Source organism: Somniosus microcephalus, chromosome 21, assembly GCF_052327205.1.
Source record: "Somniosus microcephalus isolate GS21.2 chromosome 21, FLI_Smic_1.0, whole genome shotgun sequence".
Lineage (NCBI taxonomy): Eukaryota > Metazoa > Chordata > Chondrichthyes > Squaliformes > Somniosidae > Somniosus > Somniosus microcephalus.
The window spans coordinates 67,863,104-67,877,660 of NC_141007.1; the positions used below are offsets into that span (position 1 = coordinate 67,863,104).

General features: G+C 40.5%; 1 protein-coding gene across 5 annotated transcripts in view; it reads left to right on the forward strand.

Moving 5' to 3' along the window:
- Positions 1-14,557, forward strand: part of aspscr1 (ASPSCR1 tether for SLC2A4, UBX domain containing) — a 238,060-nt gene that overhangs the window by 34,891 nt on the left and 188,612 nt on the right. For all 5 annotated transcript variants that reach the window (XM_085963846.1, XM_085963844.1, XM_085963843.1 and 2 more), the window contains one exon: positions 2,577-2,677. In XM_085963846.1, the coding sequence (XP_085819972.1) occupies positions 2,577-2,677 (101 nt within the window). The remainder of the gene's footprint in view (positions 1-2,576; positions 2,678-14,557) is intronic.

Consider the following 14,557-nt stretch of genomic DNA (forward strand, 5'->3'; position numbering starts at 1 on the left):
CACACCGTAAGTCAGTGTTGTCCAATAGGAATCGCTGGTCAGTCACAGGCGTGGCTATGGCAACATTGTTTCAGCCGCATGCACTAATTTTAGTAGAAAATGATTGTGCACAATACAGGTAAGAACATAAGAAATAAGAGCAGGAGTCGGCCATACGGCCCTTCAAGCCTGCTCCGCCATTCAATAAGATCATAGCTGATCATCGACCTCAACTCCACTTTCCCGCCTGATCTCCATATCCCTTGATTCCCCATGAGTCTCAAATCTATCTAGCTCAGCCTTGAATATATGCAAAGACTCAGCATTCACAGTCCTCTGGGGCAGAGAATTCCAAAGATTCACAACCCTCTAAGTGAAGAAATTCACCCTCATCTCGGTCTTAAATGGCCTACCCCTTATCCGGAGACTATGCCCCTTAGTTCTAGACACTCCAGCCAGGGGAAACAACCTCTCCGCATCTACCCTAGCAATCCCCTTCAATATCTTGTATGTTTCAATGAGATCAACTCCCATTCTTCTAAACTCGAGAGAGTATAGGCCCGTTCTACACAATCTCTCATCATAGGACAGTCCCCTCATCCCTGGAATCAATCTAGTGAACCTTTGTTGCTTATAGTTCCTTAGATAAGGAGACCAAAACTGTGCACAGTACTCCAGGTGTGGTCTCACCAAGGCCCTGTACAATTGTAGCAAGACTTCCTTACTCTTATACTCCAACCCCCTTGCAATAAAGGCCAACATGCCATTTGCCTTCCTTATTGCTTGCTGTACCTGTATGCTAGCTTTCTGTGTTTCTTGCACGGGCAGTATGTGTATATTTATTTAACATCTACCACCATTCAGTATGAAACTTTGCACTCTTTCTATTTCACCAAAATTTGGAATTCTGGCATGAATTTATCAGCCACAGCACACAGCTTAGTGCAGCTTCTAGGTTTGTGTCCAGCAGTTGCAAGCAGTACTTCGACTGCATCAGAACGATTGTTGAGATAGTTGACCTGTCCAATGAGATGCACCAGACCGCCCCTGTTCTCCATCCAGAACACGGTTGGATGGTGCTTACCCTTTGACATGATATGCCATGATATGTTGGCGCTACTCATTATTGGTTGGGCATCTAGCCTGGAGCAGTTACTCCTATTGGTTGAGCTTGTAGTAGGGGCCCCTCACTGAAAGAAAGCCTTGCATTTATGTAGCTCCTCATCATGTCTCTGCAATGTTCCAGAACACTTCAGTGAATTTCTTTGAAGTAACTATTGGTAGATCTGGCGTTGCAAATGCAGCAAAACATTTCACAAATAGCAATGAGATGAATGGTCAGTTGATCTGTTTTAAGGTGTTGGTTGAGGGAGGAATGTTGGTTAGGACATTGGGAGAATTGCCTGCTTTTCTTTTTCAAATGGTGCCATGTAATCTTTTAATACCCATCTGCACGAGCAGAAAAGGCCTCTGTTTAACTGTAAAGCATCTGCTCCATATGCTGAAGTGGGACTTCAACCCACGATCTTCTGACTTCTAGATGAGAGTGGTGTTAACTGAGCCAAACTGCCTTTGGTTGGAAAGGTAACAGAATCTTTCGTCTGGTATCTTGTGTTTTTTAACACACAATCAGTCATTTGTCTCCTGGCTACATGCTTTCAGTATGCCAACAGTATATTTCATACAAATATTACCATGTTATTTGTAATGTCCCTCCTTCGGTTCAAGGAAGGCAGAATTCTGGTCATAAAGTCCGTCCTAGCTTTTATTAATTGTTAATCCACAGGCATGATCCTTTTTCTCCAAGTACAATATACCAAGTTGCTTCGAGATTTTCAACTTAAACTGGTAATGGTTAGGCCATAGTTTTGGGTGCCCAAAACTGATGCTGAGAAGATGAGGTTTTTTAAATTATGAAATGTTTTGATCGAGTAAATGAGGAAATACTGTTTCCACTGGTTGAGAAGTTTGTGACGAGGGTTATCATTTTGCACTTGTTGAGAGAAGAAATGTCTTTATGCAGACAGTTATTAAAGCAGGTGCTGCTTTGCCGCAGTAGTTGAGGCAGAGGCCACTGCAACTTCTAAGGGGAAAGCAGAGGAAGATGTATGGTTTGTGTAACTTAACACAGGCAGATTGGATTGAATGGTCTTCTGAGCTGTAAACTTCTATCACAGGTGTTGAATCAAAAGCGTTATGTGACCTTGTACTTGGAATTTTTTTATAAGATCCCCTTTTATTCATGGATTTTTTTTTTTGGATTTAGATTTAGAATTTCTAGTTAATGGATTGGGAAAGGGAGTAACTTGATAGAAAGCGTACCTATTGATAGGGTAATGCATGTTTTTGTTAAGGGAAGAGAAGGAAAGGGCCCACACCCATTTTGAAAGATTGCGGCTTGGTGGCAAGACGACTAATGATCTGCAGTTTTAGCTGGGAATTGAGAGGGGAGCCAAATACCCCCACATTCCATATTGGGGTGTCCTTGATTTTAATGTTTCAATCAAAGGAGTTGTTGGTGTAATTGAATGTCTCTGGCTTAGATGATCAGTATAATTTACAAATATTTGACATGGTTGTTACTGATTCTTCTTCAGGTTCGGATTGCTTTGCAGCTGGAAGATGGATCCAGGTTTCAACATCTCTTTCAGTCTAGTTTGACTCTGTGGGATCTTCTTGATCACTTTCCTCAGACCAGGTGAGTCCTGTTAGTATTTTGTCCCTCATTCATTTTGGAGCAGATCAGAGTTTCCCTACTCCTTTATACGTACCGTAAAGGTTTAATACTTTTCTGTTTGTTTTGTGTCATTCCTTCCTCATACCAGCATTTCTCGTTATAATTGCGAAAGTAATTTGTTGTTTCAGGTCATTGTGCACATACTTAAAAAAAAAAAAAAATGTAATGCTGTTCTTCAACCACCAGTTTTCTCGGGATAGATAGGCCAGTGCATATACACAGAGGAGACTCAAGGGACTAGACAAATTTTCATCTGCATATAGAGGCTATATTCCAGGCGTGGCAAATATTTAGTTCTTCTCGTTCAACAGTTACCAGATTACCAGTCTGCAAATGTTTTGGCGTTTCTTTTAAAGACGCTAAGTAATTATGTATCGGTAAGAAATGATGGAAGTAACTTAAAGAACATTTTTAAAGTCTATTTTAAATATCAGCAGTATGTACCAGACAGTAGGAATAAAAAGCTTTTTGACCCTTAATGCATGCATTTCCTGGTCCTGATGCCCTCTTCTGGAAGCTGCTACTGGGTTTCCTTATTTGTAGGTAGCCGTTTTCTATTTGACATGGAAAACATGGATGCTACTGTTTCAGTCTTTCATTCTTTTCCTTTTGGTCTGCTGAAAATGTAGCGTGTGGAGCCAGCTTTTAGCCAATCAAATGGCAATGTTTTTCAAAATCGCTTTTATCTACATAAGTCACTACACTGCAGAAGTAACTCACCATATCATGCACTCGAGACACTCTGATGTCCATGGGGTCCTAATCCTTATATTGCCAAATCTCTCTTCCCCCACCCCCCTTCTCTACATCCCTCACCCATCCTGAAATCATTGACTCCTTGCTGGTATGTGATTCCATGGCTGCCAGGCACATTCTTGCACTTCACCAAAACTTGAGAATGAATTGTGGCACGGAGTTCGAATTTAGGGGGCATCACAACTGAAGTGGGTACTGTCCTGTCCTGATGTCCACATGCATGTATTTCCAGCAGTGGTCACTGCCTATTGGTTGAGGGCAGGAAGCCTGGCCAGTTTTCCCTCCGGTTGATCCAGGAGTGCTGAGGCCAGTTGCAGTACTCCTACCATAATGGCTGAGGTAACTGAGCGCAGACTGGCGATTAAACCTAGCAATCTTTGGTCTGAAAGGCTTAGCTTATCACTGCATAAATCTGCTGGGTCATTAGCGAGCTAATTTTGTAAATATTATTTTATTTAATTATTAAATTTTTCAGGAATCTGGTTCCTTATGTTTAAATAAAAATGTTTTTTCAGTGTTCCAGTGCTTGAGCTGAGACACTAAAAAAAATTGATCAGACCAGGCACTTTTCCTGAACCTGCTAATCTGTGAATTAAAAGAATAGTGCAAACTGCATGTTAATAAAGTACAGCTTTAAGATTATTTAGACTGAGTTTGATACTTTCTTTTCACTGTTTTATAAAAAAAAATTGTTTTTTAAAACCCAGCATGTGTAGATTTGGCCTCTAATACTATGCCGTCAAGCTCAAGGTTTGCCCACTGATTTTCTCCTGACGTATCAATGCCTTGGAATGGATTTCCTGACTTGCAAGGAGATGCAAATCATCCAATGGTGATTTTTGTGTGCAGTAACTAGGGCCTGGCGCTTTTTGTTCCTGTGAAACTTCTTTCAGCAGGTTTTCCTTTTGTTTCCCTTTCCCAGTTTTCCCCAATGGATGTATTGGAACCAATGCTTGGTGTAGCAATGCCTATATCTGGTATTCTGATTCGGAATAATGTTGAGCGACAGCTAGTCCTATTGCTAAGGGTGACCTGGGGTTTGTTACCCATTTCATATTGGATATTGTATTTGTAGCGGTCAATTTTGACCAGTGTGTTGATTCTGGTGTCACTCAGTTGACCGTGTGCCATAATTCTCTCTCTCTGGTGGATTGTTGCTAAGGTCTGCCACTCACAGACAAATCTGCTACACTGCATTAACTGGGTCGATTCTGTCCTCTATCAGCAGTGACAGTGACGTGTTGGTCCTTGTGTTGTGCAGGCATCCCTGCTGGAGTCCAGGGAGCCTTTCTTCCTTTGGTTGGAATCCACAAATATTGTGCAGATAGTTTGAGAGGATGAAGCACGAGAGTTGATGTGCCGCCTCATTACTTGGTTCTGGATCATTTGTAGCCTCTTAATCTGTGGCTGACTTGCTGTGCACCAAGCTGGGTGGCCATATTCCAGGGCTTTTTAGCCTAAGGAATGTTCTGGGGCTGAGTCCGTGACTGTTTCCACAGAGGCGGTGATGTTGTTGATGAACTGTGTCCATGCCATATTCCTCTGGAAAGTTTTGCCCAGGAACTTTGGCTGTCTGCTGATATGATTCATTTTGACAGCAGCTAAGTCCTCGCATCCTTTTCCTTGTGTTTACTTGTTTTGGAGGATAGCACAGTGTGCGATTTTTTTTTTTTTTTTTCTGGGGTTAAACAGAATTCACCATTGTCATGCCCATTCTTCCAGATCATCCGGGTATCTCTGGAACTTTTCTGATGTTATTTTTGAGCTTGTGGAGAATACTCAAATAGTGATGCCATCGGCAAACTGTCATTTGTTCAGGTGTTGGAATGTCATTGACATATGAGGAACAGGAGTGGGCTGAGAACTGAGCCCTAAAGAACTCCTGCCATTGGATAAACCTGGTTGAGAGCGCTGCTCTCTCTCGAACACTAATTGTGTGCTCAGCCAGTAGAATCGATAGCCATCGAATTAGCTCACTGGGAATGTTGAGCTGGGAGATGCTGCATTGTAGGCCGTTGTGCCAACCCTTATTAAAAGTCTTTTCTATGTTTAAGAACACCACTAATGTACATTCTTCTTTGAAGGTTTGGAGAAAGTCAAGTTGTCACTAGTGAAAGAAAGAACTTGCATTTATATAGCACCTTTCAAGACCTCGTGATGTCCCAAAGCGCTCCACAGCGAATTAAGTATTTCTAAAATGTAGTTACTGTTGTAATGTAGGGAAATGTGGCAACCAATTTGCACACAAGGTCTCACGAATGGCATTGAGGTAAATGACCAGATAATCTATTTTGGTGTTGCTTAAGGGATAAATATTGACTGGGACACTGGCGAGACCTCCCCTGCTGCTCTTTGATAATGGCATGAGATCTTTTCCATCCACCTGAGAGGGCAGACAGGACCTCTGTTTAAGGCCTCATCTAAAAGACAGCACAGTGACTGTGCAGAACTCCCCTGCTGCTCTTTGAATAGTGCCTTTGGTTTGAGGTCTTTAATTCCATCAAAGAAGGGAGTGAAGAATAAGAAGTACGAGTCAAGAGACCCAATAAAAGACATTGAAGAGCCTGTGTTGGACAGGGATCAGTTCCGAGGCTCACGTCTTGAAGAGAATGGAAGACGTACCGACAGAATCGCAAATCATCTTTGAGTCCAGAGAGCAGAGGATCTGATGTGGCAGAACAGAATGGAGCCGTGGAGGGAAATTGTTTACCAAAATCATTGTGACTAGCTTTGGAGCTGATGAAATTGTGTAGAGGAGATATACAGATGTGTCTAGAAGAATAATATAATTGACTGGGAATTTTGAAGTATTTAACACATAACAAATGAATGATAAATGGCCTGTATTTTACGGTGAGATGGGCAGATGTTCTTTTCCAAGCCTCTGCCAATATCCTACTAGAGCTATGCACTCTTTTCAGTGTCTCCATCTGATGGGTTGGAAATTCACCAAGGGGAATTTCAGGTGTAATGCCCTAAATTTTACAACAATGTGTTAATGCATTAATATACCATAACAGATGTTACTATGACAAACAGTATTAAATACGATGAAAAATAAGACATATAAATGAAAAAAGTGTGTTAATGGGAGAACATATTTAGGGATATAGCAATGTATATAATACCTTAATCCAAAGACTTGGTATTGACAGTGAGACAGAAACTGTTGAGGTAAAGAGAATGTTAAAGTTGATGGCCAGATAGGTGGATTATAAATACAGCGAAAGAATTGGTGAAACATTGGTGAAACCACAAAGTACCATATCTAGTTCTAGAGTTTGTAGCTACCAAAAGGCACACTAGGGATTGGAAAAGGCTAAAGGAGGTGAATGAGGCTGGCATTGTTACTTGGATCCAAGAGGCTTCAAGGATGCAACCTTTATTTGGCGGGGTGGGTGGGGAGGGGCGCGGTTGGTGCTGAAGTGATATGACTCAGAATTCATAAGATGGAAAAATTTTCATTTTGATAAATCAGGGCAGAATAATTTGGCAAGTGATATGAAAAATAAATGGGACCTTGAGGGGTCTCCTCGGTACAATGGAGAAGCTGAATAGATGGATAAATAAGTAGTCCGCAGTGCTGCAGGTGTCCCACACATCTTTAAAGATTTAGACTGCAGTATAACCAGTAGTATTTTTTACTAGAACAAAGTTAGTTAAATGAAACAAATTTGAAAGTAAAAGAGTGGCAGACAGATTTTCAGGCCTATAAGATGCATTTGAAATTGTTGAAAAGGAAGCCTTCAAAACATTTTGGTACTTAACCACAGCCTTATCATTAACTTCAAGGTGACTTAGTGTGGTTAAGGAAAGATGAAAGTACTACAGCAAAAATTCTTGCCTCGTCCTTCACCTGGAAGGACAGGTGGCAGACTGCTGGTTCCTCAGTGGCTTCAAACACCAATGCTGTTTTGTGTTCAGCATCTTGTGAAGTAGAACTAACTTGCTTAGTAATGCCACAGTCCTTTTAGCAACTGCCTAACCTAATGAAACTTGCCACAAAATGGGGCTGGTGAGTTTAAGTAGAGGAAGTTATTTTAACTGTTCTGTGTTTTTGATCTGTCGATTGTGTTTGAAGAAACATAAATGCTGCATGACATCTAAGTGGGAATATAATTGGTCCAAACTACTTGTATTTGAATTTTCCTTTTCAAAACAACTGTCCTGTCCAATTGTGACTTTAGTTTGAAAAAAGCTGCAAATTCTGTCTGTGGGGTTTTCAAGATTTGTCCTTTATACAAACTGAATTATATTGTTAGCCGCCTTGCTCAAATGTGCCACTAAAATGACTGGTGTGGTTAAGTGGAAAATGTTGCCTGGATCCTGAAGGGGTTCCTTTTCTCAGTTGGAGGTTAAAGAATATAATAGGATTTGAAAGTAGAAAGCTTTTTTCCTGTATAACCTATGCCAAAGTACTTGATACTGATGCTGAATGCAGAATAAGTGTTTCATTTCCTTAATGCTGCCATCTCTCCTTGCCAAAATTCACCGTTGCAAAATTGAAAGTGTTTTGCACAGTAGAATTAAAGAATAGTGCAGAGCAGAATGAATTATTTCATAGATCTTATTTTGGGTATAAGGTGAAAAGAATAATTTGATTTTGATGCTAGTGCTTTGGCTGTGGTCCAAGGTTAATGTCAATTAATTGTAGTTCTGAGATTGCTATTTGAGAATCGGGGTTTGCCCATTCCAATTGTATACGACATTTGTGGCTTGAGTTAACTTGCTTTGTTTTATTTGTGATGGCCAGAGGAATGTGTTTAATGTGTATTCAGGACATCTGACTTTGATGGATTTGAATTGCACTCTAGGTAGATCAAAAGGATGGCAAGCATGTAAAAAAAACTTCAATTATATTCCACCCTTGGACGAAAGTTACAGATTGAATAAAGCTATGAAACCAAGTTCCTTGTCAGAATTGTATTTGCTGTAGGTGTAGTGTGTGCCTACTTTTGCATTGAGTAAAGGGAGATGAATGTTACAGTTTGCACCTGTTTTTTATTTAGTGTGTTTTATGAACAAAGTTTCAAGAATGCAGTAATATGGCGTCACCAGCTATCTAATTCTTTCTGGGCTAGACCATCCTCTTAAAATTTCCTTGTATTATGAATGAAAATAATGAACTGCGCAAAGTATTAAGGATTTAAGTATCCATGCACTCCATAAAATATTTTCATGGAGACCCTAATGAAAAACCAGTGGAACCAAGCTGCTGTGTGCATTTTTTGTTTTTCATCCTTGAATGGGTTCACTTGCATTGGATGCCGATGCTTTGGGTAGATGGATGGACAAGTGAACTCCAATCTGATCCCTAATTTTCTCCTCCAGAGGGTGGGAACCACTAAGTGCTGTGCGGAACAACCCTCAGTTATACCTTGGATGAACAGCAAGTTCCATGCCAATGCACATCTTGCAGTTGATATGATATTAAAGCTGTTCTTGATTTGCACTCAGTTTATAATGTCATCTCAACTCCCCGATGTCTATTGTAGCACAATGCAGGCTACCTTTTATGCTGAAATTTATACTGTACTTGGCAACTTAAATTTACAACTGTGGAAGCAAGCAGGAATCTACTAAAAGGGAAAAGACCAGCTTGGTTTCAACACCTGTACAGACTAGGAAGTTGCAAGCTGTCAAAATGTGCCGCAAGGTCACCAAGGACTTGAGTTCGTTCAAGGGGTAGCTGAGTAATGCAGAGTAAATATGGGTTTGTTTTCTGGTCTATGCTGAGTTTGCTAACTCAGCTAGGACAGTGTTCGGATCGTTTGCATTGGCCTCAGTACTCCTGTGTTAGACGGGAAAATTGGCCCCTCTTGATTGCTGTTTAGCAAGCCCTGCTGGAAATTCTTATGTGTAGATGACAGACAAGGACAGGATGAGACTCCGCTGCAATGTGCTCTACAGCCAAATAGCCTGTCCACACTCGGTGTCAAGACCATAACCAGTATAAAATGGCCACTGGAGAGTATTGCATGCCCGTGGAAGTGCATCCCAGCAAGGAGTAAAAGCTTTCAGGAGCACAGGGGAAAAAATTGGCAAAAGAAAACAGAAACCAATGGTGAGATTGGCAATAGGAAGAGTTCGACAGGAAGATCAAGGAGGTCATATTTTTGGAGCAAAAATAGACTCACTCAGGATTTACATCAGCAAGTAGACATCAGGGTGAATTACATTGGACCAAAACAGAAAGGCAAGGGAAGTCACTCAAACCAAGGATCTTGTGAACGATAGATGGGGACTGATAATGTTGAAGAATGGGTATAGTTCCTGCAACTGTAGGTAAAAGTAGAAATGAGATGCAAGAACAGCTGAAGGAAAGGCAGCAGGTTCTCTGAAATGAGAGTACAATGTTCTTGACGGGGCAGGAAGTCGATATGGAAGAGGTGAGCAGATGAGTTAATAGCAAGGAACAGTTGGTGATTCTAAGTGAATTTGGTGGAAATAATGTTTGCTGGTTCCAATTCTAAGGTACAAAAGAAGAACATGAGGATGAAGTGAGTCCTCGATAGTGTGTTGCCTCCCTGGTACCAGGGTAAAGGACATTACTTGAGAGGGTGCAGAACATTTTGAGGGGGAAGCGGAACAGCCAGAAGGCGTGGTCCATGTGGGAACCAGTGACATAGGAAGGAGAAGGGTTGAGGTCCTGCAGTCAGAGTTTCAGGAGCTAGGGAGGAAGTTAAAAAGCAGGACCACAACGATAGTAATCGCTGGATTACTCCCAGCGCAATGCGCTGAGGAAACCTTTTTTTACACAGCGAGTTGTTATGACCTGGAGTGCTCTGCCTGAAAGGGTGGTGTAAGCAGGTTCAATAGTAACTTTCAAAAGAGAATTGGATAAATACTTGAAGGAAAATACTTTACAGGGCTATGGGGAAGGAGCAGGGGAATGAGATTAATTGGATAGCTCTACCAAAGACCTGGCACAGGCACAATGGGCTGAATGGCTGCTTTCTGTGCTGTAATGATTTCTATAAGGCATTGTGTGCGTCTGCCTGCAGTGGTTTCAGGAACTCCTGAGCAAGGTATTTATAGCTGATGCTGCTCAGGCTTTGGGAGCCAGGTGACAGGGATTCCAGGAAGGGTGAATGAGTTAGGGAAGAGAGATAGGACTTCAGAAATCTGAAGTCTTGCTGAACATATTAAGAAGGCATCCATTTAACTCAATCTGTTCTCAGTTGTCTTGTTGATCACCATTTATATGGAATCGCCAGTCAGTATAACAAATGAGTTGTGGTACCCTGTGATATAAATGGAATTTACTGCAAAGGATCTAACTGACATTTGCATTGAAGATCAGTTTGATTGTAATGTGAAAAATGCCCATTATAAATTTCTCAGCATCTGATATGGTTTAACCCAGGGCATGGGGCAGGAAGAATTTTATTGGATGATGTGGTTTTTAGTATTTGTTCCATTTGTGCATTTTAATTAAATTATCACTCCCTTTGTTAAAGGTGTGAACGTTTCAATTTTGGAGGTCATCTTGATAGAGAGGAAAAATGAGAAAAGAGCAGAAATGTGAAAAATCTACTTGGTTTTCTGTGTTTCCCCTCAGTGCAGCATGACCCTTTAATGTGCTTATTGCAAGTTTTACCATGGTAATCAATCAATTGGATTTCAAGATTGTTAAGGGACAAAATGTAATATGTGATAAGAATATCCAGTGCTAATCCCCACCATGTTGTGGAGAACATCAAAGACATTCCACTTTTTGATGTTTTCCATTTTGTTTTTTTATTTATCCACCTTCTCTTTATGGAGAAATGTGCAGTCTAATAACCATAATCAACATAGTAGAACTGAAGCTTAAACTGTTATTTAGCCAAAAATGTGATTTTTAATCCATTCCTAATGTAACATGCAAGAGAAGTATCAAATGTACGTTGTTTCTTGGTTACAAAAACCTTTGTGAAAAATGTATATTGCACATAATTAGTATCTGCTGTCATTTTATGATTCTTTAATTTGCAGTTTTTTTTCTATAACATTGATGTTTACTCCATTTCCTTCAGATACCTGATACTGTTTAAGTCTTCACAAGAGTATCTGCTTTTAATTATACTCAATTTGTCAAGTGTGAGAGCAGACGAAATGGTGACTGTTCCCTTCCAGCTAAGAGCTTCTTCTTGTCTCCTTCAAAGTGCAGTTAAAAGTATTCAACAAGTGCAGCTTAGTCTAGACAGAATTAATCTTTGAATTCTCTTCAATAAAGTGGCGGGAGCTGGAGAACACGGGGCGCAACAACCTGTTCCTTTAAAAAGCAAGACTATTCAAAACTGAGTAAAATCTGCTGTTCAGTATCTAGCAACATGTACATAACATCTTTAAAAGGTGTTTCTGTGGAAATAAAGATGTGCAGGTGCTTCAGTTCTGATTATGACCAAAACATGTTAACAGAGGCAATCTGGAAGATCAGGAAAAGAAAGTGTTAGGAAATATGTGTGGCTATAATCGGATAAATCTTTGTATCAAGAGGAAAAATACTGATCAACCTTAATTTGATATAATTATTAACTGTTATCCATATTTTTATTTGAATTTAGAATATTTTTTACTCATGATTATCCATGTGAAAATAATAGCACCATTTTTGTCGGTTTTTAGAACAGTTTCAAATGTGTTTAATGAATGGAATATAGGGCAGTGACACAGATGTTTATAATTAGTATTTTAATTATTAAAGGAAAGGGCACTTGCCTACTTTGAGAGAAACAAACTGCAAATTTCCTTAGCGTAATTTACTATATCTACCTGCCAAATCTTTTTACTTTCCACTTGCATCACATCTTGTGCTATGTCCACTTATGTACATTTTGAATTATGTTATACACTTGCACCGCTGCTGAATTCCTCAACATTTCATAGCTCTAGATTCTATACTGGATTCTCACATCTATCCTTGACCTCGTACCTTATCTGACATTGCTTGCCGGAGTCGCACACTCTTATGTCTTTTACCTCTGTTAACTGTACTTTCCTAACATTCTGTTCTTGTAGCCCTCCCCCCACCACACCTCAGCAACCGATTCTTCCATCATGTGGGACAAATGTCCCTCGTGAAGAAAGATTTTTAAAATTTGTTCTTTTTATAAAAAAAAAGGAACTATGGTATAAATGGAATACAACACATGACCTGATATACAATGCTGTAGAAGTTATGGACCTAATTGTACATAATATGCTTCTACTTCATAAGTGTAAAAATGCAATCGGGTTCCCTTGTCTTTGTGTTCTGTCAAACCTTTATCCATTATATTTTTAAATTCCTAAATTGCAATAGTACTTATCCATTTTCATCTTATAACGACTTTTTTGGATGATCAACCCTAACAGCTGAGTTGGACTGCAACTGATGGTGAGTCTGGATGAAGAGTTGCTCTGGTTCTTGTCTACCTACATCATAAATGCATTCAAAAAGAACTTCAAAGTGATGATTACCTCCTCTCAATGTGTGCATTAAAAAAGCACATTGAGTAGCTGATGCATGTGGCACACGCATGCACACAACACTTACGGCGCAACATTTTAGAATATTTGTGCTAATATTTTGTTAATGTTTTTTTTGCCTTTATCGACTTTAATTTTTGTGATAATGATAAAATACAGAAAGTAAGGCATTTCATTAAACAATATGCTCAAGGTGAGTAGAAATCCAGATATGGAATTTCTGCATATTTTACAAATTTTCAATCAATTGCATTGAAACCTGCCAGTCGCATAATTACTTACCTTTTGTTAAACCTGCCATGCCTTTTGGCATGTCAATTAACCATGAGTTGTGAACTCTAATGTACTAGGCATGCTGTTGGAAGTGTCAGTTTTAGTTCACTTGGGACCTTTATTGCCAAACAAATGAGTAGACTTTCACCTTGTGCTGCATTTGTGAAACACTAAACATTACAAATTGCATTTTAATCCACTGCATCGCCTCACTCTTCGCTTTTAAATGTAAATTTAAAAAAAAGCTTGTTTTTAAAGTCAGACTTGCTATCTTGGAATTATTCTAGAATGTAAACTGAAATAAGTCACCTGCTGAATACTGGCCAGTAAGTTAATAGTTTAATTTGTTTCAGATCCTGCAAGATGACTATTTCTATTATATTGTTGTCAGTGCCTTAGTCAGATGGTCTCCATTACAACAACAATTTGCATTTATATAGTGCATTTTAATGTAATAAAACGGCCCAAAGCGCTTCACAAGAGCGTTATCAAATAAAGTTTGACACCGAGCTGCAAGAGCGATAACAGCAGGTGACCAAAAGCTTGGTTAAAGAGGTAGGTTTTAAGGAACGTCGTAAAGGAGGAGTGGGAGGCAGAGAGGTTTAGGGAGGGAATTCCAGAGCTTGGGGCCTAGGCAGCTGAAGGCACAACAACCAATGCTGGAGTGATGAAAATCGGGGATGTGCAATAGGCCAGAATTGAAGGAATGCAGAGATCTTGGAGGACTGGAGGAGCTTACAGAGATAAAGAGGGGCGAGGCCATAGAAGGATTTGAAATTGATGATGAGAATTTTAAAAACGAGGCATTGCCAGACTGGGAGCCAATGTAGGTCAGCGAGCACAGGGGCGATGGGTGAATGGGACCTGGTGCGAGTTAGGACAGGAGCAGCAGAGTTTTTAATTAACTCAAGTCTACGGAGGGTGGAAAGTGAGAGGCCGGCCAGGAGAGCGTTGGCATAGTTGAATCTTGTAGGTAACAAAGGCATGGATGAGCTTTTCCACAGCAGCTGAGCTGAGCCAGGGGCGGAGATGGCCAATGTTATGGAGGTGGAAATAGGCAGTCTTGTGATGGAGAGGATATGGAGTCAGAAGCTCAGCTCATGGTCAAATAGGACGCCCAGGTTGCGAACGGTCTGGATCAGCCTCCGACAGTAGCCAGGGAGAGGGATGGAGTTGGTGGCTAGGGAACAGAGCTAGGGAACTGAGATTAATGGCCCAGAAATTAGGTTCGGGGGCTTGCTGCGCGTGCAAGCCCCCGATGTGCACTTACCCAGCGCGCCGACAGCTGAAGCCTGGGCCTGCTTGGAATTCCTGTCACTGGCCCGGTTCAGCTGTCGGCACGCTGTGCTTGCCTGATCC